The sequence below is a fragment of the Camelus dromedarius genome, chromosome 5 (genome assembly GCF_036321535.1).
Source record: "Camelus dromedarius isolate mCamDro1 chromosome 5, mCamDro1.pat, whole genome shotgun sequence".
Lineage (NCBI taxonomy): Eukaryota > Metazoa > Chordata > Mammalia > Artiodactyla > Camelidae > Camelus > Camelus dromedarius.
In genome coordinates, this window is record NC_087440.1 from 70,739,769 (window position 1) to 70,763,007 (window position 23,239).

The 23,239-nt window shown below is 39.5% G+C and overlaps 1 protein-coding gene across 12 annotated transcripts in view; it reads left to right on the forward strand.

The window, feature by feature from the left end:
* TTLL5 (tubulin tyrosine ligase like 5) overlaps positions 1–23,239 on the forward strand; it is a 254,949-nt gene that overhangs the window by 194,973 nt on the left and 36,737 nt on the right. For all 12 annotated transcript variants that reach the window (XM_064486123.1, XM_064486125.1, XM_064486128.1 and 9 more), the window contains one exon: positions 16,725–16,807. In XM_064486123.1, the coding sequence (XP_064342193.1) occupies positions 16,725–16,807 (83 nt within the window). The remainder of the gene's footprint in view (positions 1–16,724; positions 16,808–23,239) is intronic.

Consider the following 23,239-nt stretch of genomic DNA (forward strand, 5'->3'; position numbering starts at 1 on the left):
TACATGTACAATGTACAGTGTCGTGAGAGCCCCACTGTTTTCAATATTCTTCTAACTTTTAGGAAAAAGAATAGCATTGTTTTCATCTGAACCAACTCAATGCAAAGCTCCCTCTGGGAAGTACCCAGATAAATTTTTTTAAATAATCTTTTTATTTAGAATTATTTCGGATTTACAGAAAAGTTGTAAAGACAGTACACATAAAGGTAAGCACACCGAGTTTCCCCATTGCTAACAGCTTATACGGCCATGGTACATGTGAAGAATGTGCCACACTAAGGACTGCTGTTGGTACATTACTGTAAACTCAACTCCATACTTTATTTGGATTAATGAAGTTATTTTTAATATAGAGAAACCTTTCATGGCTCATGAAATCAGGATCCCAAGTATCAGTTGATACACTATTTTTATCATTCTAAAGTAATTCTTGTTCCTAGCATGCATAGCAAGTTACTTAACATCTGTGTGACTCAGTTTCCTATTTAAAATAGGGATAATGATAATACCTCGTGGGATTACTAAGATAAATAAATTAATTAATGTCAAGTACAAATACAGTGCCTGGTTAATGCTAAGATGGCATTTCAAGAAATTTTCATGTAATTTTTTGCTTTCTTCTTAGAAGATGTGTTGCTTCATTTGCTTGGAGCTTGTTGTGGCTTTATTCTGGCTCAGTCCAGATTAATCAGGAACCCTCAGTTATGACTGATCATACTGAGTCACACTCAGGAATGCCATAGTTGTCCCAAGAGACACAACTAATGAGAAGTTGTAATGAGCTTTTGACTGTGCCAAGCCCTGTGTTTTTGGGTTGAACTTCAAACTTCTCCTAGCACAGAAGTTGGCACTGGACAAATATAGAAGCAATTTCCAAGAGCATCAAAGTTTCCACATCCTAGAGAGTTGAATTTAGAGAACAATAGAACATAAAAGATGGAATGTCGTTTGGATTTTGGTGCAGAGGGAGTTGAGAATCAGAACAGTGGGGTCCTGTTTCTTTATGATAATAGTCAAGTTGCTTTCCCTCTAAAGGTTTCAATTTCCCATCTGTAGAACAAAAACCACTGTCCCCACTGAATAATTAACCAAAATAACTTGTTTTCAGTCTATTCTGTTAAAAGCTTTTTTATGAGCACGTTTGTTTTTTAATCCTGATGCTTTACAGCCACTTTCTTCATCCCTTCTTGGTCCAGCAGTGCTTTGTTTTAGTTCCCAAATTCATATACGTGTATTTCCTTTCGTTAAATATCATTTGTCAATTCTGTGAAGAGAATGACTTAGAATTTTTTTATTACCTTTTCCATAGTGCCAATACCCTTTCTTGATTTTCCTCTTGAAGGCTTGCAACACTTCATAATTTAGAGCCCACTTCAGAGCCTCCTTTCAAAACTATTTGTGGCATTTCTTCCAACAGTCAGCTGAGCTAATAAGGATGATGGCCTAGGAACAACTGCATGCATGTGAACTGTCTCTTCCTTGTAGAAGACCTCTTTTTTCAGAGCCAGAATCACACTCTCCAGGAAATATGGAGAAAGAAACCTGAGAAGATTCAAGTTTGCCAGAGACATGGGCTTAAACTCATCGACTGGGGATGAATTTGGAAGGGCAGGGTCAAAGCTGTTTACCTTGGGATTTCTCTGCAGAAAGAAAACTGTGTAAGAAACACCAGACTTAACTAAAGGGCTTTTCTTTAAATAGCTGGGATTATCGTTCCTTGCCCAGGTTTTAGGATATTTTGCATCAGGGTGACCTCCGTGGAAATTGAATGCAACTGCTGTTCTGTGTCAGCACCCAGGACAGTGGTGTTTGCTGACGGCTGTTAGGGATTGGGGGAGAGGAAAGCAATCAAGAGCCCAAGAGTATGTTAAACCAAACACCAATTAATGTGACTTGAACATTTGGTGATGTCAGTGATATGATGAAGATGCTCAGAGATTAATGTCAAGAAAAATATAAAAATAAGGATCAGGGAAAAAAGTCTACTGTATCTTTTTGACATATGAGTCATTAACATGAAGCAAAGTGATCAGGATTTCTAATGGTCCAAAAGTAGGTTCTCGATCTGAGCACTGAAGATCTAATATTGTAGGTTAACCATCTTCTATCAGCCTTTCAGCCTTTTATTTTGTGTAATTTCAAGAAATATAATCAAATTTGTAGCACATCCATCCTTAAATATAGGATTTCTGAATTATGCAGTTCCAAAATATATAATCATAGACTTTTAGTGCTGGAAGAGAAAGGCCTGGATGGAGGCATAGTGCAGGGCTTTCAGTGTAGTAAGGTACACAGATGAACAGTGGCAGAACCAAAGCCAGAATTCATATTACCTACTGTGCTAACCCTATTCTCTTCCAATAGACCACTGATTTCAAAGGCCCCCACCAATCCATTCAAATCTATTTGGTACAATGAATGGCAGATTAATAATCCTAAAATACTGCCTTTGGAAAAATGCAATGTCAGCACTTAGGAACTCATTTCCCTGCCTTTCTGCACCAATTTTGCCACTTAAATGGCCAGTGAAATACTCAAAAGGAAGTAGGATTAGTGTCACTGTCATATAGAGGACATTGGAGAATAAATATAACTTAGGGGATGAAATACTTGTATGCTGAAAGCTATAAGACACTGATGAAAGAAATTGAAGAAGACACAAATAAATGGAAGGATATTCTGTGCTCATGGTTTGCAAGAATTAATACTGTTAAAATGTCCATACTACCCAAAGCAATCTATAGATTCAGTGCAATCCCTGTCACAATTCCAATGGCATTTTTACAGAAATAGAACAAACAATCCTAAAATTTGTATGGAAACACAGAAGGTCCAGAAGGTCCTGAATAACCAAAACAATCTTGAGAAAGCTTAGAGGCATCATGCGTCCTTATTTCAAACTTTATTACAAAGTATAATAATCAAAACAGTATGGTATTATCACAAAAACAGACACATAGATCAATGGAACAGAATAGAGACCCCAGAAGTAAACCCACACATATGTGGTCAGTTAATTCATGACAAAGGAGCCAAGAATATACAAGGAGGAAAGGACAGACTCTTCAATAAATGGTGTTGGGAAAATTGGACAGCCATGTGAAAAAGAATGGAACTGAACTACTATATTACACCATACACAGAAATTAACTTAAAATGAATTAAAGACTTAAATGTAAGAACGGAAACCATAAAACTCCTAAAAGAAACATAGGCAATAATAGCCTTGTCATTGGTCTTGGCAGTGATTTTTTGGATTTGATACCAAAAACATAGGCAATAAAAGCAAAAATAAACAATTGGGAGTACATCAAACTTAAAGATTTCTGCACAGCAAAGAAAACCATCATCAAAATGAAAAGACAGCCTACCAAATGGGAGAAAATATTTTCAAATCACATATCTGATGAGAGGTTAATACCCAAAATATATAAAGAACTCATGCAACTCAATAGCAACAACAACAACAAAAAATGTGATTAAAAATGCTCAGAGGAAATGAATAGACATTTTTCCAAAGATGGCATACAAATGGCCAACAGATACGTGAAAAAAGTGTTTAACATCACTAATCATCAGGGGGATGTAAATTAAAACCACAAGGAGGTATCACCTCATACCTGTTAGAATGGCTGTCATCAAAAAGACAAGAGATAACAAGTATTGGCAAGGATGTGGAGAAAATAAACCCTTATGCACTGTTGATAGGAATGTAAATTGGCATGGCCTCTATAGAAAACAGTATGGAGCTTCCTCAAAAAATTAAAGATAGAACTACCATATGACCCAGCAATCCCACTCTTGGGTATATATCCAAAGGAAATGAAAACAGGATATTGAAAAGATATCTGCACTCCCATATTAATTGCATTATTCACGATAGCCAAGACATGGAAACAACCTACATGTCCCTCAATGGATGGATAGTTAAAGGAGATGTGACATTTATATACAATGGACTATTATTCAGCCATGAAAAAGAAGGAAATTCTGCCACTTGTAACAATATGGATGGACCTCGAGAGCATTATGCCAAGTGAAATAAGCCAGACAGAGAAAGACAAATACTGCACCATTATATATGCAGGTTTCATATATATACTTATATATGAAATTTAAAACAATAACAACAACTGCATAGAAACAGTGGGAAAGTTGTTGCCAGGGGCTGGAATGAGGGAAATGAGAAGTTGGTAAAAGGGTACAGAGTTTTACTATAAGTTAATAACGTCTGAGGATCTAATGTAAAATATGGTGACTATAGTTGATAACACTGTATTATAACTGAAATTTGCTAAAAGAGTAGAAATTAAATGTTATCACTCAAAAAAAAGAAGAAAGAAAAAGATAAATCCATGAGGTGATAGATATATTAAATAACTAGAAAGGGGGAATCCTTTTACAATATATACGTATGTTGAATCACCACAATGTACACTTTAAATATCTTATAACTTTATATGTCAGTTATACCTCAGTAAAGCTGAAATTTTTTTTACTGAAAAAAGTATATCTCAAAAGATATTTGAAATGTAGGCAAAGGTATACTCAAAGGTAAATTCATAAGCTCAGTTATTTTTATAGGAAAAATATGGAAGGATTGAAATTAACCAAGGTACAAATGGCAAATTAGTTTCAACCAATATACTGGCTTTAGCTGAGTACCTAGAGTGTCATGTTGGAAAGAATTATGAAGACTTCTCTGAGCTCAGCAAGGAAGAGAGCTATGATAGATTAGTAATGTCTACCACCGACACGGAAGATGTTGAGAGTACTGACTATGCACACCACATATTTGTCATACCTGAAGTAAGCTTCCATCTGTAGAAATTAGAAAAGGGTCAGTAAAACAAAGCTAAGAAAAACAGATCAAAGGAAATTAAGAAGAAAGCAATATAAACTGAAAAGCAAGCAGTGTAAAATTAGTTAAGTTCAGAATCTTATTTAGTTTGGGGTTAGGGGACAGGAAAGGAGAAAATAAACACAGCTCTGCCAGAAAAATAAGAGAATTGAAAATAAGAAAAACACTTTAAAGTAGATATAGAGTAAGCCAGAAAGGGAATATCATATCACTTATATGTGGAATCTTAAAAAAAAAAAAAGACACAAATGAACTTACTTACAAAACAGAGACAGACTCACAGACATAGAAAACAAAATTATGGTTACTTGGGGGAATGGGGTGGGGGAGGGATAAATTGGGAGTTTGGGATTTGCAGATACTAACTACTATACGTAAAATAGAGAAACAAGAAGGTCCTACTGTATAGCACAGTAAACTATATTTAATACCTTGTAATAGCCTATAATGAAAAAGAATATGAAACGGAATATATATATGTATAAATGAGTCACTATGGTGTACACCAGAAGTTAACACATTATAAACTGACTATGCTGCAATTTTTAAAAAAAAATAGATATGAGACAATTGAAAAATTATGAGAACACTACACATAATTGTATGTGACTAAATTTTTAAAACTGGATGAAAGATAATATCTTGAAAACTATGAACTATCAAAATTGAATCTTGGATAAAAAGAAAGCTCAAGTAGAACAAGTATTTAAACTATCTAAATTGGTTCTTAAAGAATAGGGTACATGAGTAGGCCTAGGAAGCAAGTTTAAAATATCTCTCTAAAGTAGTTCTTTGAACCTATTTTCTGAAATCTTTGGAGGCTTCCAAGTGCCTGTGAGATAAGGTCAAGAGTCTTTACTCTGGGCATTAAAGCCTCCTGCAGTGTGTCCTCCAACCTGTCTCCACTCTGCCTCACACTCATGGTTCCGTTCATTGTTCCTACCTGCTCATGTCATGCCCCCTGCTCGGAGTGCCCTTAGCCATCATGAATCTAAGTCCTGCCTTTTATTCAAGATCAAGGTTTTAATTTATCATGCTGATGCATCTTTACTAACTGTCCCAGTCTCAACTCCTCAGCTGACTTTGCCATCTACCTCCTTGTCGTATTTTTCCTTTTCATAAGTGTTCTGCTTTCCAGAAGTCTATTAAGGACAGATACTTTCATCCTTGAAGTTACATGTCTTCATCCTTTTATGACATATATGTTGAATGTCTGCTGCTATGCATTGCTCCAGATGTTGGTGATAACACCCAGTGGACAAGGCAGACATGAGGCCTATTTTCATAGTTTGTTTTTGAGAGAGGAGAGCTACATTCAGTGCTCAGCCCCCGCCATAGCTTATATTCATCATAAATTCTCAGGAAATGGTAGTGGAGGAGATGGTGTGAAGATGGAAATGGTGAGACATCAAAGTGAATGCATCAGGGGTCACTGAATAACAATTATCTCATCATTAATTATTTACACCATGTGGAGAAGTGCATGGTAAGCAGTGGAGCACAATTGCTGACAGCCTAGAATTTCAAATTAGATTTGAATCCTGGCTCCTTCACTTAATTGACTGTTATTTAAGGATGCATCTAAGCCTCTGTTTTATTTCTCTGTAAAATATTACCTATATCATGGAGCTGTTCTTAGGATTAAATGAGATTGTGTTTCCCTGGCATACATCAATTAAGTGTCCATTGCATGCTGGTTGATATAGTAATTTGTGCTGCTGCTGCTGTTCCTACTAAAAGAAATTATATTTTTGTTGTTAGTAAACTGATATTTCTAAGTGTGATTTGGCTCTGGCTAGCAAGGCAATGGAAATTCAGACACATTCTGATTTCCTGAACCTTAATAACTCTAATGACTATTGAAGGCAAAGGCTTAGTTTCAAATAAAATGAAAGGGACCTGCTGATCTCCAGTCAAGGTGACTCCTTAAGTTCACACTTAATATTCCCCCTCTCCTTCAAACACACAGCAATGACAGATAAAGCTTAAAGATGAAAAAAGAAATATGAGAAACATCTCCCTGGCCCCATAATGTACAGAAATAAGTGACAATTGGTGAATAAGGCTGAAGCAACAAGCTCTCTGAACTCTGCTGTGGAAGCAGGTAGTAGCCTGGAGCTCAGCTCTTAGGGTATATTGGGGCCTAAAAGTGCCCTACTCAAGAGGAGAGGTGAGGCCAGATTCATTAATAGAAAATAAAACAGTGATTTTTCAACTGCAAATGATGTTGTCCCCCAGAGAACATTTGGCAATGTCTGGAGTCATGTTTGTCATAACTGGGTGGGGGAGGGGTGTTGCTATTGGCATCTAACAAGTGGAGTCTAGGGATGCTGCTAAACATCCTGCAGGGCATGGACAGTTCCCCACAGCAAAGAATTATCCAGTCCAAGATGTCAGTAGTACCAAGGTTGAAAAATCCTGAGCTAAAGAATGCAAAGAAAGCAGTAGGCTCTCCTGATGGGAGACTGATAAAACTGACATGGACCACTGGCTGAGGCTGCATCTTTATATGGACCATGGGCCTACAGAGTTAGAAAGATAATGAGACACCCTTGCAACTGTTCATGTCTCAGAACTCACCTGGATTTCTAAATATCACTGAGGCAGAGGCACCAAAATACCACTGGTTCGGGACTGGGGCCAGGGGGACTGGGTGGAGGCAACTATAAAGTCTTCAAACGGGGAGGGGTAAACAAGTAGAGAGACAAGGGAAAAATGATTCTTAGGCAAAATGAGCCTGCAAACCAAAATTCTAAAACACACGAATAAATCTAATACTAAGAAAGATTGCCAAGAGAATCAGCACCTGAAGCATGAATTCCTTACAGATGAAATCAATATTTTTTGAATGATCAGAAGAATTGGATCATGTATCTAATAGGAGTAGCCTGTGGAACATGATGTGTGTCTCTGATAGGGGTATCAGAAGAGAGACCTGAAGGACACTCTGAATAAGCACTTCTTTAAAAAGTGATAACTGAAAATTTTCTGGAATTGAAGAAAGATATGAGTCCTTAGATTAAAAAAAAAATTCCTTGTACCAAAATAAATGCACCTCTAGACACATCATAGTAAAAGTGCAGACCATTAAGCATTAAGGGGAGTCTCACATACTACCTGAAGGAAAATTCATTTTAGCTACAAAGAAAAACAATACCAGTATTCTCTTCAGAAACAAATGGCAGAAAACAAGAGCTTATAGCTTTAAAGTGTTGAGGTAAAGTAACTTTCAGTCTAGAATTTTATATATAGCTAAACTGTCATTCAAGAGAGAAGGCAAAAATAAAAATAATTTGAGACAGTCAAAGTCTAAGAGAATACCGCCCATGACCTTCACTGAAAGAACTAGCAAAAGTAAAAGTGAACACAGAATAGCATGAAACAATGAAGTGCAAAAATTTTATAAAATGTCTTTAAATGTTAGTGACCATAAGAATAATTAATTGTTGATCATCTTTAAAAAGATGAACCATGTTTAAGATGACAAAGGTAGGATTCAGGGACAAGAATATTCAGTGGATAGTGAATGTATAACAGATCTGTGTCAAGTTCAAGGGCAAGACAGAAATACCGAATAGCTTTACACTTTCTTAGGAAAAAACAGCTAAATAATTGATATTCAGCCTATAGCTTTCAAACCAACAGAGGGAAAAGGAAGAGAATGTAGAAACTTTATGAATCCAGATGTGGGGGGAAAAAAGCAAAGGAAAAAGATGATAAATGGAAAACAAAAACTAAGATAAAAAAATACATGAGTAATCATAATAAACATTAACAGATTACACTCTTCTATTAAAAGATAGATCATCAAATTCTATTTTTTTAAATGTTCAATTATAAGCTGCTTAAAAGAGACATACCCAAAGTAAAATCTCACAGAAAAGTTAAAGATTAGAAAAAGGTAAACCATACAATACTAATTAGAAGGAAAACTAGTACGGCAATAGATAAATTCAAGTTAATCAAAAAGCACTGATAGGAATTAAAAAAACTTTTATGCATTTAACATAACTTCAAAAGATATAAATCAAAAGCTCACAAAATCATAAAGAAAAATTGGCAAATTATCAATCATAGTGGGTGGTTTATTTAAATAAACTTCTATGAGTAATTGATAGTTAACTCAAATTTCTGAAGATTTTGAATATTTGAAATGCAGAATTAACAGTTTGCTTTGATAGGTGCCTTTTAATCTTTTTGACCACCACTCATAATTAAAAAATACATTGTGCATGCAATCAGGTAAAAATATCTGTACATATGTATATGAAGTAAAAGTTTCACAAAATGCTATTTCCTATTTTTTTGAAATACTGATTGTTTCCCCTAAATTGATTTTACAACCCTCTTACGAGTCACAACTCATAGTCAGAAAAACACTAATAGCCATGCATAGACTCCTGGGCCCAAAAGGGAGAAAACACTCTTTTCAAGTATACATGGAATATTTACAGAAATTCAGCACATACTGTGTCACAAATGAAGGCTCCACCCATTTCAAAAAATCAGTATTAAACAGTTCATACTTTATAACTATAATAAATATACTTAAATTAGAAAGAATAAGAAGATAATGGTTTTTTAAGGCCCATGTGTTTGGAAATTTTAAAAAATAGAGTATATAATACTTGTTAAAGAGGTAATCATAATGAAAATCATAAAACATTGAGAAGTGAACTGCTGTGAAAATACTATACATCAAATTTGTGGGATAGCCAAAATTGCACTCTAAACTTGTAATCTTAAATACATTTATACAAAGACGACAAATTTGAAAATCAGTGAGTTAATCATTTAACTTGAAACACTGTAAAGGGAACAACAGAGTAAATTAATAAACAATCAAAATATATAATAAAAATATAGAAATCCCCTAGAACATCCTGACACATGGGAGAACCTGAAAGAACAGTGCCTCAGTGTCTGGCACATGACAGGTGTTCATTAAATACTTGGTGAAGAAATGAATGAAATTGACAACAAACAATAGAAAGGCTTACCTCTTCAAAGACTAATACATTTTAAAAGGGAGGGAAAGGCCCACATAAATAATACTAGGAATAAAAAGGAATGTAACAATAAATATAGTGGATTGGATAGTGTATGGTGTATTTAAAATTAGTGCTATACTCCAGTGCTGCACAAGAGGTGACTTCACTGTTTCGTAAATTGGTTTTGGAACCAGACCCACATTAATAATGTTCTCATTGTTATTTGCTAAGGATTAGCATATTAGCTTCTATTTGTGAAATGCATATATAATCCCTGGACGGGATTACACATACACCTCTGTGCATGTGGGTATGTTGTAAGGAAAATTGTAAGATATTTAATCTGCAAGTAAGTGTTTGCTAAGAAAAGTCAGTCTTTTTTTTGGAATTCAGTTCTTTAACTTAACTTGCATCTTGGGATTTCTTCTGCCCTTTGGGAATTGAAAATGGTTGGTTGTCACCAGGATTTTATAAAAATGATCAAGTTTGACAGAGTTTCTTTCCAGGACCTTCACCATGGCTATTTGCCACAGTCCTGGTGAGGTCAGCATTTCTAGCTCTACTTTTCCTGTAAGATCTCGAGCATTTTCCTTTTGTGGGTCCTTCCGTCTCCAGAAAGGTCATCCCTGATGTGGTGGCATGGATCCAAGACAAACTTTTACTAAACTGTTGAAATAGAAAACTGGTACCTCTGTGTTGGAGATGTGGAAAGCCTTGCAAAGAACTCGAAGAGAAACAGTGTAGCACCAAACCACAGGCAGCCTTGTGAAGCAATGAACAAAACAGATCTTAAAGGAAGAGTATCACTTTCAGGAAAGTTTCCACTGATGAAAATAATGGGGGTGGGGGTGGGGAGGAAACCACAAATGAAGGAAATACAGATCCATGAAAAGGCACATCACCCTTACCAGCAAAGTGGATAATGGGAATTTTACTCGTTACAGCTCTCCTAGACTGGTGAAGGTGTGTTATTATGTAGGCCAGCTGTATGGTGTGGTCTTAATGCCAGTGGGATTCCCAGCCAGCCATTTGATCAGCTGGTATTCCCTAAGTAGAGACTTGCACTAGAAGAAATCTTTCAAAATAATTAATGCAGGCAGTATTTCCACTTAGTGAGGTATTATTTGTTTGTAATGTCTTGTTGAACAACTTCTTTGAAAGGCCCGGAAGAGCTCTTTTCCCTTAATGCCCATATCAGAATCTTTCTTGGACTTTAGGAAAATGGAATAAGCAAGAAGAGTAGGTAAGAACGGAGCAAGTGAACTGAATTCTGAGTTAGGAAGTGTGCATTTAATACTTAAGGAAACTCTTCAGGTGCTAGCAATGAACATGTCCCAGGAAGGTTCCTGCCTTTTTTGAGACATCACTGTTAGTGGAATTCTTCTAATTCTTTGTTGCTGCTATACATGGCCGCATATCTTGCTTCAATTTTTAAGTGGCTCGGTTAATCAAAGCTGCCCTTCAGCAGCTTTTGATAATTACAGACAGTTCATCTGCAGAGAAGGGTCTGAACTAAGCCGTTACCACAGCTGAGATTATAGTAAGCCTCCAGCTCGCAGCCCTTGACTTACATCTGACTCTTTTTCACGTTCTAGAACTTGCACCATTTCCAGGAAGAACAATCAAGGGACACTGTGGGATTAGATAGTCACATCCAGCACTCTTACTGGTTTGAACTCTAACTTTTGTATAATATAAATTAATTGCACCTTTCTTGTCCCATCTTTTCAGTATTTCTCACCACAAAACTCTTGATACTTTTATAACTCATTTTTTCTGAATTTATCTTTGGCCACCTCTTCATATTCCACTTGTGCTGTGATCAGAAAACAGCAGGACAACAAGTTTATACTGGACAGCACAGGGAACTATATTCAATATCCTATAGTAACCTATGGTGAGAAAGAATATGAAAATGAATATATGTATGTTCCTATGTGACTGAAATACTGTGCTGTACACCAGAAATTGACACAACATTGTAAACTGACTATACTTCAATTTAAAATTAGAAAAAATAAATAAATAAAAAATTTTTAAAAAAAGAAAGAAAGAAAACAGCAGGTAATGGAGCTGCACCCAACACAGGTTTAACTTTGCACATTCAGGGAAAGAGAAAGTACAATTTCAGTAGTGGCTGATTCCACTTGATATCCCACCCAGGATAAGATGGGAGATTAATTGTTCCTCCAGTCAGTCTCATTTCCCACGAGCCCCTCTTACAGGAAGAGCATCCCACAGTAGTATGTGTTATTCTCATGTTTGAAGACTCATATTCTATATAAGCCAACTACTTTGTTTGGTGTGCAGTTGAAGAAATAGTGATTCATTCTGACGCTAGCAGAAAAAAAAGATGATATGTGTTAGATTTGTTAAGAGGTAGTTTGTTGATCTCAAATGAGACCTCTCTTCCAAAGAGAGTTTAAGAGTAATTTTGACTAATTTTGATTTCTGCTTTGTAGGTTGCCAGTTAATTACATTTTGACTTTAATAGCAAATTGCTACCACCCAATCAAAAAATGGGCAGAAGGAGGGGAGGGTATAGCTCAGTGGTAGAGTGCGTGCTTAGCATGCACAAGGTCCTGGGTTCAATCCCCAGTACTTTCACTTAAAAATAAATAAACAAATAGCAAACCTAATTACCTACTCCCCCCACCAAATGGGCAGAAGACCTAAATAGACATTTTTCCAAAGATGTATAGATGGCCCATAGGCACTTGAAAAGATGCTCAATATCACTAATTATCAGAAAAATGCAAGTCAAAACTACAATGAGCTATCACCTCACACTGGTCAAAATGGCCATCATTAAAAAGTCCATAAACAATAAATGCTGAAGGGGGTATGGAGACCAGGGAACCCTTCTATACTCTTGGTGGGAATGTAATTTGGTGCAGCCACTATGGAAAACAGTATGGAGATTCCTTAAAAAGCTGGAAATAGAGTTACCATATAATCCAGCAGTTCCAGTCCTGGGCATATATCTGGAGAAAACTCTTAATTCAAAAAGCTACATTCACCCCAGTGTTCATAGCAGCACTATTTACAATAGCCAAAACATGAAAGCAACCTAAATGTTCATCAACAGATGATTGGATAAAGAAGTTGTGGTATATGTACATATATGTAAGTACACATATATATTGGAATACTACTCAGTCATAAAACAGAATAAAACAATGCTATTTGCAGCAACATGGATGCACCTGAAGATTATCATACTAAGTGAAGTCAGTCAGACAAATATATATCACTTATATGTGGGATCTTAAAAAAAGACAGAAATGAACTTATTTACAAAACAGAAACAGACTCACAGACATAGAAAACAAACTTACGGTTACCAAAGGGGGAAGGCAGGGGATAAGGATAAATCAGGAGTTTGGGATTAGCAGATGTAGACTGCTATATATAAAATGGATAAACAACAAGGTCCTACTGTATAGCACAGGGAACTATATTCATTGGTTTATAGTAACCTGTAATGAAAAAGAATATATATGTATAATAATTGCTGTGCTGTGCACCAGAAACATTATAAATCAACCATACTTCAATTGAAAAAAAAGCAAATTGCTGTTAAAATCCAGGTTCTAAATATCTTTTGGTCATTCTACAGTTTAGCACTAATAATCCATACTGAGTAACAGTCAATGAGTCATCCATTTTAATATTTCTTTAGGTAGATAGGCATATAGTGAATGCAAAGATTATCAATATTCCTAAGTAAAATTAACAATACCCATCATAGTTAATGTTTATTTAGCCCTTAATATAATACCAGACACTGTACTAGGATGTGCTTTACATCCACCATTTTTAATCCTCAACAGCCCTATGAGGTGGGTGGGTCCTGTTACCTTGCTGTTAAAGCTCAGTCAGCAACTTCCTTAGAGATAACCAAGAGAACATACACACACCGTCCTATGTAAATGTTTCCTAAAACACAGTTACTCCCAGGAAAGCAGCCAAGAATCATTGCAGAAGCAGATCAGCAAGTGCAACTTACCATGCAGGCTCTAGACAAGCTGTGTTTTAAAAGTTCTCGTAATTTAGGAGTGGGTTGTCCAGAAATTGGAATGTATTTTCCCAAGGAAATGATGTTATCACAACAAAAGCATATTTACCCACGATGTGCCGAAAGTGTAATAGCATAAACCCAAACCATTTTGTGTACCAGTGTTTCCATGGAAAAATTTACTCTGAGTTGCCCCTTGGATGGCTGTGGACACATTTCTCTACCACCAGGGAAAAGGGGACCTTGTGGGAGAAAACAGTAGACTCATTCAAATGTTCAAAGTCGGAATCAGCGGTGGTTCCCAAGGCCTGTGATGGAAGTTGATGGAGGAAGGAGGATGGAAGAGTGAGTGGAGCTGGGTACGAAGGGGACATGGGGTCAGGAGCTCCTGGGTGAGGAAAGCCTGTAAAGGTGAAGTGCGGGATAGGAGTTCCAGGGAGGAGAGGAGGAGAGGAGAAAGAGAAGTCACTGGCTCTGAGCCCCCAGGGGCTCTTCTCATCCCTGGAGCAGCTCCCTGTTCGCTGTCTTTGTTTGTCTTCTACTGCTTCCAAAATTTTGCCTGCCTGCTTCCCTTTTTACTGCTAACACTGAGGGCTTCCCCTGTGAAACTGAGACCAGCCACAGGACTTTTCTTAACTCAGCGGCTCCTAATACAAGCCAATGGATGGCCTTTGGGTTTTTAACTTCTATAAAGGAAAGAGCCTATCCTAGGCCCTCCAGAACTTACCCTTTTTCACTTGGACCTGGAAGAGCAAATATCAGCCTACAGATGCTTTGAATGGTTTTTTGAGTCCATAAGGGGCTGAAATAAGCATTGCAGGTGTAGCTCTCCAAGGCTGAGGCTTGGGAAAAGGGAACAGCCCTCTGCTCCTTTCTCTAGTTTTTGCTTCTGTGGTTCCTCCATCCTCAAAACAAAAGTGGAAAGGGGTGGGTAGGGCCCAGAGCACAGCTTGCTAGAGGGGAAGGGCTGGAAGACAGTGTGGTCCTTGCACCACTGCTAAGGTGTGTTCTCAAGTAGCTCGTCTCCATCAGCAGTGGGGGGACCACCTGGGCACCTAAGCCTCTACCGGACTCCCCAAGTGCTCCTCATACCTCCTTCCTCTGTACCCACCAGTCAGTGTTTCCCTGATTTCTCTGGTGATACGAATCACCTGGGTGGTGCTTTAAAAAGCCTAAGTTTTCAAGCCCTATCTCAGAACTGAATCAGAATCTCCAAGGGAAGGGCCTGGAAAATTGTGTAATTAAGAAGTGACCCCAGGCGATTCCTGTCAAGGACATTTGGCAAACACTGCTTGACACCTCCCCCCCAAATGGCCCCACACCTCCCCACCCCCGCCACGCACACACTTTGCTGGTCTTTAAAGGCTCCTAGGACAGTCTAAGCCCCTTTCTGCCTCAGAATCATTATATATGCCATTTCGCCTCTGTGAAAAGCTTTTCTGTTGTTCCCTACTCTTGGCTAATGTCTGCTTCTCCTAACTTCATGACTTGGCTGAAATATGATTTCTTCAGAAAGACTTTGACCACTCTGCTCACTATCTAAGTCAGGTCCCCTGTGTCACTCTCATAATAACACTTTGTGCTTTTTCTCCTTAGAATTTATCACACAGTTTATATCTTACATTTTTGCCTAATGTCTACCTCCTCACTAGTACTGAGCTCAGGGAATGCTTAATGAGTAATTTTTGCTTGAGCAAATTAATGGGAAAACAGTGTTGGCAGATGAGTACTAACGGGTTGGATGCTGATCAGCAAATAAACAACTGACTACGTGAGAACTTTAATCTCCCAGGTAGAACTTTTACGTGTCAACTAAAATCAAGGAGATGGGCCCAACAAGGAAGTGTATTTATGGGGCAGTGTGTCAGATTACTTCAAAAATTTTATTAAATACCTAATGTGGGCAAAATGCAGAATTAGGAGCCACAGATACAGCAGTGAATAAGACTGAAGCCATATCTGAGCATGGAGCTGACATTCTAGCAAGGAGGACAGATGTTAAGCAACCACTTACACAGTCTTAGAATTACAGTTTTGGTAAATTCAATGGAAGAGTTACAGAGATGTAAGACCCTGTAACAGGGGGACCTGGCGGGGTCTGTAGGGCTTCAGGCTAGTCACAGAATGTCTAGGACATGTGGCTGGGGAGCCTGTGCCCAAAGAATCGCATGTACTCTGTCCTGTCTCCTGCCCAAGTTGGCATGGGGGGTGCCTCTGTGTAATAGTTTCTGAGCCCTGACACTGTTGACATCTTGGGCTGGAATATTCTCTGTCTGGGGCACTTTGCAGGGCACTGTAGGAAAGGCTTAGCACCATTCCTGACCTCTGTCCACTGGATGCCAGTAGACCTCACCATTGTGAGAATCACAAATGTCTCAATGTCACCAAATGCCCCCTGTGGGAGGATGGAGGGAGGTAGGGGGTGAGATCTGTCCCTCCCCCCTCCCCTAGTTGAGAACCACTGTTCTACATGAAACTTGGTTTTTTGAAAGTGTCTTTACTTATGATTTATCCAAGTCAATACCAGGAGCTTAATTTATTCATTCAAGAAGCAAATATTTGTTGAGTGCCTATGAGGTACCAAGTGCTGTTCTAGGCACTGGGGACACGGTGGTGATCAAAGCCCGTGCTTTCTTGAAACCACATTCCAGGCAGGGAGACAGACAATAAATTTTAAAATAAGTAACATTTCAGAAGAAGGGGATGTGTTGGTCATAGAGCTCCTTTCTGATCGGATGACATTTGAACTTGGAAGAAGTCTTGAGAGAGGCAAGGGAGTGAGTGGCAACACCAAAAGCCAGAGCCAGAGCCACCAGAGGGCCTGGCCAGACCTAACTGACTGCTTGTGTTTCAGAGGGTCCTCCGCAGAAGGGCAGCTGAATGGACTACAGAGCAGCCTGAACTCTGCGGCCTTCGTGCCCATCACCAGCTCCACAGGTTAGTGCCGGGGGCATCGGGAGGGGCTGGGCCTGCACGGTCTCTCTTTTGCCTCTGAAGAGAGCGCCAGCTCAGGGAACGAAGCATCCAGGCTTCTGAACGTTGGCAAACGGGCGTTTTGTTACTTTCTGCTTTCCAATGACATCGACATTTTAGGATTAAAGGCTTTTCCGGAACTAGTTTGGGTGGATGAAGTTTCCCAGTCTGGTAGAATGCTAACAGGTTTGCAGCACTTAGTGGAAATGCCTGTATTTGATTGGTGTTTTACCCCATGTAGCGTCTCTCACTGCATCCTCACCGCAACTCTGGGAGGTGTAACTTGTCCTCTCCACGTGAGGACGCAGGGGCTCAGAATGTCAAGGGGTCTGTGGGCAATTGTACATGGACGCAGAGCTGGAGCTGTCGTCTCTGCTCTGCATCCTCTTAGGCCAGTGTCATGTCTTCTGCCACGTGGTTGCTGAGGGCCTCAAGCCTCACAACGTAGGTACCTACCTACGCATAAATCAGGTGACATTGGTCCACAGATCGTTCCCTCTGAGTAATTTATAAAAATACACTCATCAGTTAATCAGAAAGTTGAAAGTAAATCACTTGGATTCAATTCAACAAATGTTTATTTTTGAGCACCTCCTGGAGAAAAGTAACACGCTGGGCACTGAGGTACATACAGGGTGAGCTGGGCGGTCCCTGCTGTCAGGGGACTTAGCTCAGGGAGAGAGGTCAGCAGGGAGCCTGCTGTGGGGGAAAACATCAAGTGCTGGGGACACACAGGACAACAGTAGACAGCACTGGTGGAGAGTTTGCTACGTGTCAGGCTCGGTTCTGAATGCTTTACACGTCATCACTCATTTGTTCACAAAACAGACATGTAAAATAGCAACTGTGCTCCCCGTTTTACAGCTGAAGAAATAAAGGCACAGATTATGAAATGTATCTAAAAACCTCTCAGCTAGAAAATGGTGGAGCAGTATTTGAACCCAAGCAACCTGGCCCAGGCTCTTTAGGGACTCAGGAGGGCTTCCTGGAGGAAGAAACATCTAAGCTGGGGTTTGACTGTTGACAGGTCAGCCCAGAGAGGGGAGGCATGGGATGGAAGGAGTTCCAGAAAGAGGGAACAATGTGTGCAAAGGCCAGCTGGGGGGTGTTAAAGATGCTGTGTTCGGGGAGCCCTCACGTGTCGCTGTGGCTGGGGACGGGGGCATGAGCGGGGCCCGGCCAGAGAAGAGGTGGTAGAGGTAGCAGGGCTGGTTTCTGAGCCCTGGAGGGAATTTGGTCCTGAGAGCAGTAGGGAGCCATTGAAGAGCTGAGTCCTGGGGTGGGAGGGGGTGTGTGTGTGACATAATACTCCTTAAAACGATTACAGGATTGCTGAGAAGGCGGGTTGGTTTGACTGTATCATGAGGATAATTAAATGGACCTCATAGGCTGACCGTGAGGATTAAGGGAGGCAGTATGTGAAGAAAGGCTCTAAAGCTACACGCAGGTCAGGTAGTAACGTGGTAAGAGTGTAACGATTTTGTTCTCTGCTTAAAATCTTTGCACCTGAATTCAAGAAATATTTGATGGGTATATAACCTCTTCCCCTCACCCCCACCCCCAGCAAGAAAACAAAAACAAAAAAGAACATGGTAGTTATTTTTAAGGAAGTTAAATTTCCACCTGGAGCTTTTAGACTGAGAAGTGGATGGCTCAGAGGATCGCGAACCAGTTGGCAGGGTTCCCATGAGATACAGTTGTTAGAGCCTCTGCAGCCCTTCACATCTGCTGAGGCCGGAAAGGTTTACAAAGCTCTGGCGACCCAGGAAACCTGCCTATTTCATCTGCATGTCTAACTGATAAATTAAGTACAGAATTGAGTTCTTTGCATGCACTTTGGCTGCGGAAGTTGGACTTCCAGCATCTTGATCGTGAATTAATATTTACCGACTATTGACGTTACTTAGAAGTTTTTGTAACAGTTTGTACTTTATTTGGTATCAGTATAAAACTACAGAGCAAGGAGAAGTTGTACGTCTCCCTGGCTTCTAGTATCTACCTTTCCCCCCTGCTTCTTTCTTAAGTAAGTGCATTATTCTTTTCACTTTGTTTAGTAGCCTGCTATTTACTGCTTCTATCTCCAAATGCCTCTGGGCCTCGGAAGTCCTTTGAATTTGTTTCTCTTCTGTGACTTTCCTGGTGTTCCCGATTCTTAAAGAATTACTGCTGAGCATGATGTAGCTAAGCTCAGGCATTCTTCGTACTTCCCAATAAACATTTTGCCTTGGCAGTATAGTAATAACTAACCCTGTTAGAGTTCTTTATAGAGCTGGTAAATAACTACCTAGCACTTCGGTATTTCAACTATAAATTATCTGTTTTTCTGTCTTGCATGTAGATTTAATGGCGTTATTCTAGGGGTTCAGAAGGGTGTCCTATAAAAAGAAGATTAGGTTGCTAGTAAAAACATTTCTCCTTAAGTCCACAAGAAGGGAGAACAACCCCCATAAGAAATCAAAAAATTTACATGGCTCTGAGAATTGGAAAGTGTTGCCTATGTAGGAATCCCTAAACTGACTGTGGAAGGTATTTAGCCCCTGTCTGGTCCAGTTAACTCAGTTAGTTAAACATGGTATTATTGAGTCCATGAATATAGCAAAAGTCTGTTTCCTGGCCCATTGACCCTTCCCCAAGTCTAGCCAACCAGGCCTTAAAGCTGTGTGACTTTGTTCGTCAGTCTGAATGAGATAGTGGTTCATCCCGGGGCACTGTTGAAAAACAACTCAGAGTCCTTTCCCGCTGATGGTGGTCTGGTGACAGTCTTTTTATTATGAACATTAAATGAGGTAGTGAATGTGAAAGCGCTTAGCAGAGTGCCTGGAATGCTCCATGAATATTACTTTTCCTTGACTTCCCTACCTCAGGCTATCTATTCTGTGTTTGCTATAGAAGGGAAGGTGTAGAGTCAGCAAATTGGGAAATTTGAGAAGGAAGCTGGAGTGAGGGCCTTTGGCTCAAAGCCAAAGCCACTGGCCTTCCTTCTTTATAACCATGATGTTCTTCTTGAGTTCTAAAGTGGCGATGGTGAACTAAAATAGCAGAGAGCAGCAGATTAGATAACTGGCATTTCTCTCATGCTGATTCGATGGTGTAAACTACCATTGTTGTAGGGCTGAAGCCATACCAGCTGCCCTCATCCCTGCCCCTCAGCTTCCGCCTAAGCTTTTCCTGCCCTGGAGCCCAGCCCTCTACACACAAACCTGCCTCACCTTTTTTTCTATTTTAAGCTCTTATTGGTCTATTGTTGGAGGAAGGGACCATACCACCTTTTGAACACCAGTTCTTGGTTTCATTTACAAGAATTGAGAAGCAATGTCCTTGTTGAGTGTTTGTCATTTGGGACCCTGGTCAAATTCACTGTAGCTTTCGGCCCTTTGCCTTGGGACGAGGCAGTAGCATGTCTGTGTGCCTCTGCCTGCCCACTTCGTTGTCTCTCGGTGAGACATCAAGAGAACGGAACTTATTTTAATATAAAGTAAATCCAGTGGAGCTTAAACCCTAAGGATCTAGAAATCACTTTAACTTTCAAGTGAAATTATTTGCCTGGCAGCTCTCAGCAGAATGACCTATTTTCACTATCAGATTCTCATTCTTTTCACATGCGTGGTATAGTTGTTGGAGATCCTGGGTGGATTTGGAGTATAATAGATTAATAATAAAAATAAACAAAGCTCTTGAGATACTTGCCCTAGTGTCTTACACCCTTTATTGCTCCCCAGACGTTCTCTCCCCGCAGAGCCAGAGGGATAAGAATTTGGGTTGATTGCCCACTCTTAACCCTGTTAGAAAGCAAGAGTGAAAGCATGGATTTGATGTTGGCAGGAAATGGGGTGCCAGCATCTGGGAGAACAGTGATCCCCTAAAACCTAGTTTTAGATTTGACCTCTTGTCCTTTCAGCTAAGATCAAATAAAGTGTTAAGTAGGGACTTTTTTTACATTTTTCAGGATCTTTGGAAGCTCCCCAAGTTATTTTCGCCAGATCCAAACCCTTGCCCACACAATCTGGAGCCCTTGCTACTGTTATAGGACAGAGAAAATCAAAGTCGGTGAAGTCAGGGCCAATTTAAGGTAACAGTAAGAATAAGAGCATATTTTCTTATTATAACTTGCTGACTTTATGCCACAGCAAGAGGCTTAATAGTTATCAAGAGAAGTGATAGTTTCTCCAAATGACAAGGAAATTGGCATTTTATAAAACCAAAGCTCAGAAAGACTCTCCAAAACTGTGAGGCAAAGCTACCCTAGCTTGCTTCTGTATTGGCTTACCAGTAGGTGGCGCTGTGGCAGTAAGAAATTTCCTTACTGTTATGGAGGCTTTTGATAAAAAGTATGGGGACATTGAGGCCAATGAAAGAAAGAAACTAAAGCCATAATTGAGTTATCACAGGTAAAATGTAACAGGATATATTGGGAAACATGAGATTTGAATGTTAAATTGCAATAGCATATGAAGAGAATGAATATTTATTATTAAAGATATTTATGATTAAAGAAGGCTTTTGGACTACAGTTGGGTAGTTTGTGAACTAGACGTTCAGATAATGGGAGACAGGAAGGGTACAAAATTTTTTAAAAATTTTTTGGTGAGATTGATTAATTATGCTTTTTTCTGAGTTATTTAAGATAAACATACTGTAGTTGGCAGCAAAACAGACTATAAACCCCATCCTACTACCCATCCAAAAGTAGCTCCTATATTGAAGGAGTGGCCTGGCTTGATCTTGTGGGGCTGTACCCACACTTCACCAGTGCTGCCCCCAGTATTTTGTTCCCAGCTGTGGCCTTCAAAACTTTCCAGAAAATTCTATGAAACCACAAGGTTTTGATGATTCCTTTCCTCTTTGCTCTACACTATACACTAAGGCATTAACGGCACACCTGCTATGAGCTTAATACTCTTCTTACCTCTAGGGGAATATTTATAAACTTATTTGAGAAGCATTATTCATCAAACTACCCCAGGAGAGCAAAGAAGGGAGGAAAATTATTTACCCACCACAGGATTCATTTACATTGGATCAGAAAGCTTCAAATATCTTTCCCCAGCCCATCTAAACTCTTTCCAAAAAGGAATGAGAAGAGAGAAGGGAACACCAAATCCATGGCTTGGTCATCTACCAAAATGTACCAGAGAAACTGAAAACAATCAGAGTTCTATTGGTAACACTTAGCCAATGGTCCTATAATTCTGATACTAAGCAGCCTATCCAGTGATGAACAGCCAATAAAATATAGAAAACTAAAGCGAGAGGGTCAATATTTCCTTCAGGAGACTGGTAGCCAAAAGAATGAATATGACATGAAGCTCCAAACCAAACCAGCATCCTGCCAAAAAGTACTAATGTCCATCTGTTTCCAGGACTGTGCGCCTTGGACTTGCTGCCGTTGTAATATCACTCTCCTCGAACCTGTTTCATTTGTATCCCTTGCAACCCACCCAGAACATTACATGGCAAAATAGGATCATCAGCAAAGAAGTCTCAGGAAAGAGCCCATCGCTCCACACTTCGATCCCTGTTGCAAACACAGCCCCGCTGAGCCTGAGCCGTAGTTAAGCTAGGGATGGGTGATGCTGTACTGAGGTGGTGAAATCACATGCCAAGTGGACCCAGAAGACAGTGGCAGTTGGCAGGTGGCAGTGGGCTGCCTCTCCTTGTACAGGGGAGTTAGGTAGTTTACAAAGTAAAAGGCAGAACCCCAGAGTCCACAACCCATCACCTGGATGCATTCTTTATTCTTGCTGTAAATGCAGTGTAGACAGATTCACTGCTTGGGCAGAGGTCCCTTTATCCACAGTCACAAATGAATGTTATCACTAGCTGTGTCAGTCCTAGAACCTCTTCAGATATGGATTTAGAGAGGCAGTCAGATTAGATTCGAGAATTTGAAGTGTGTTTGCATAGCATGTTATAAAAGATTGAAAAATCATCCATTGTCTTTATTAAAGAATGAGGGAGATGTTCTGAAGGTTACTGGGGACTAAAGACTATTTAGGACCCCTAATACGTGGCCCCAGACAAGTGCCATGTTTAAGTATATACATGGTTCTGTGTCTTCTTGATTCTGTATTGTCTATGTGGCATCCATACATTACAGAGTCAACTGTATTGACTATATTTTCAATATTCTTGAGGCTTTGACATTTAGGGGCCTTACAAACCCAGGGAGAGACTGCCCCTGCCAGGCTAGCTAATTACTAAAGATAATAACAGCTTGCCTGCAAGCATGCCTTTCACATACAGACCAGCCAATCCCAAGTTTATATCCCCAACCACCTCCTTATCTAAGTCTCACAGGGCAAGCCAAAACTTCCTTCACCCTAAATCACTCCAGGACCAGACACCAGGCGACTAGAGACCGCCCCTATAGCCCAAAGCCTGCCAGAATTATTCAGA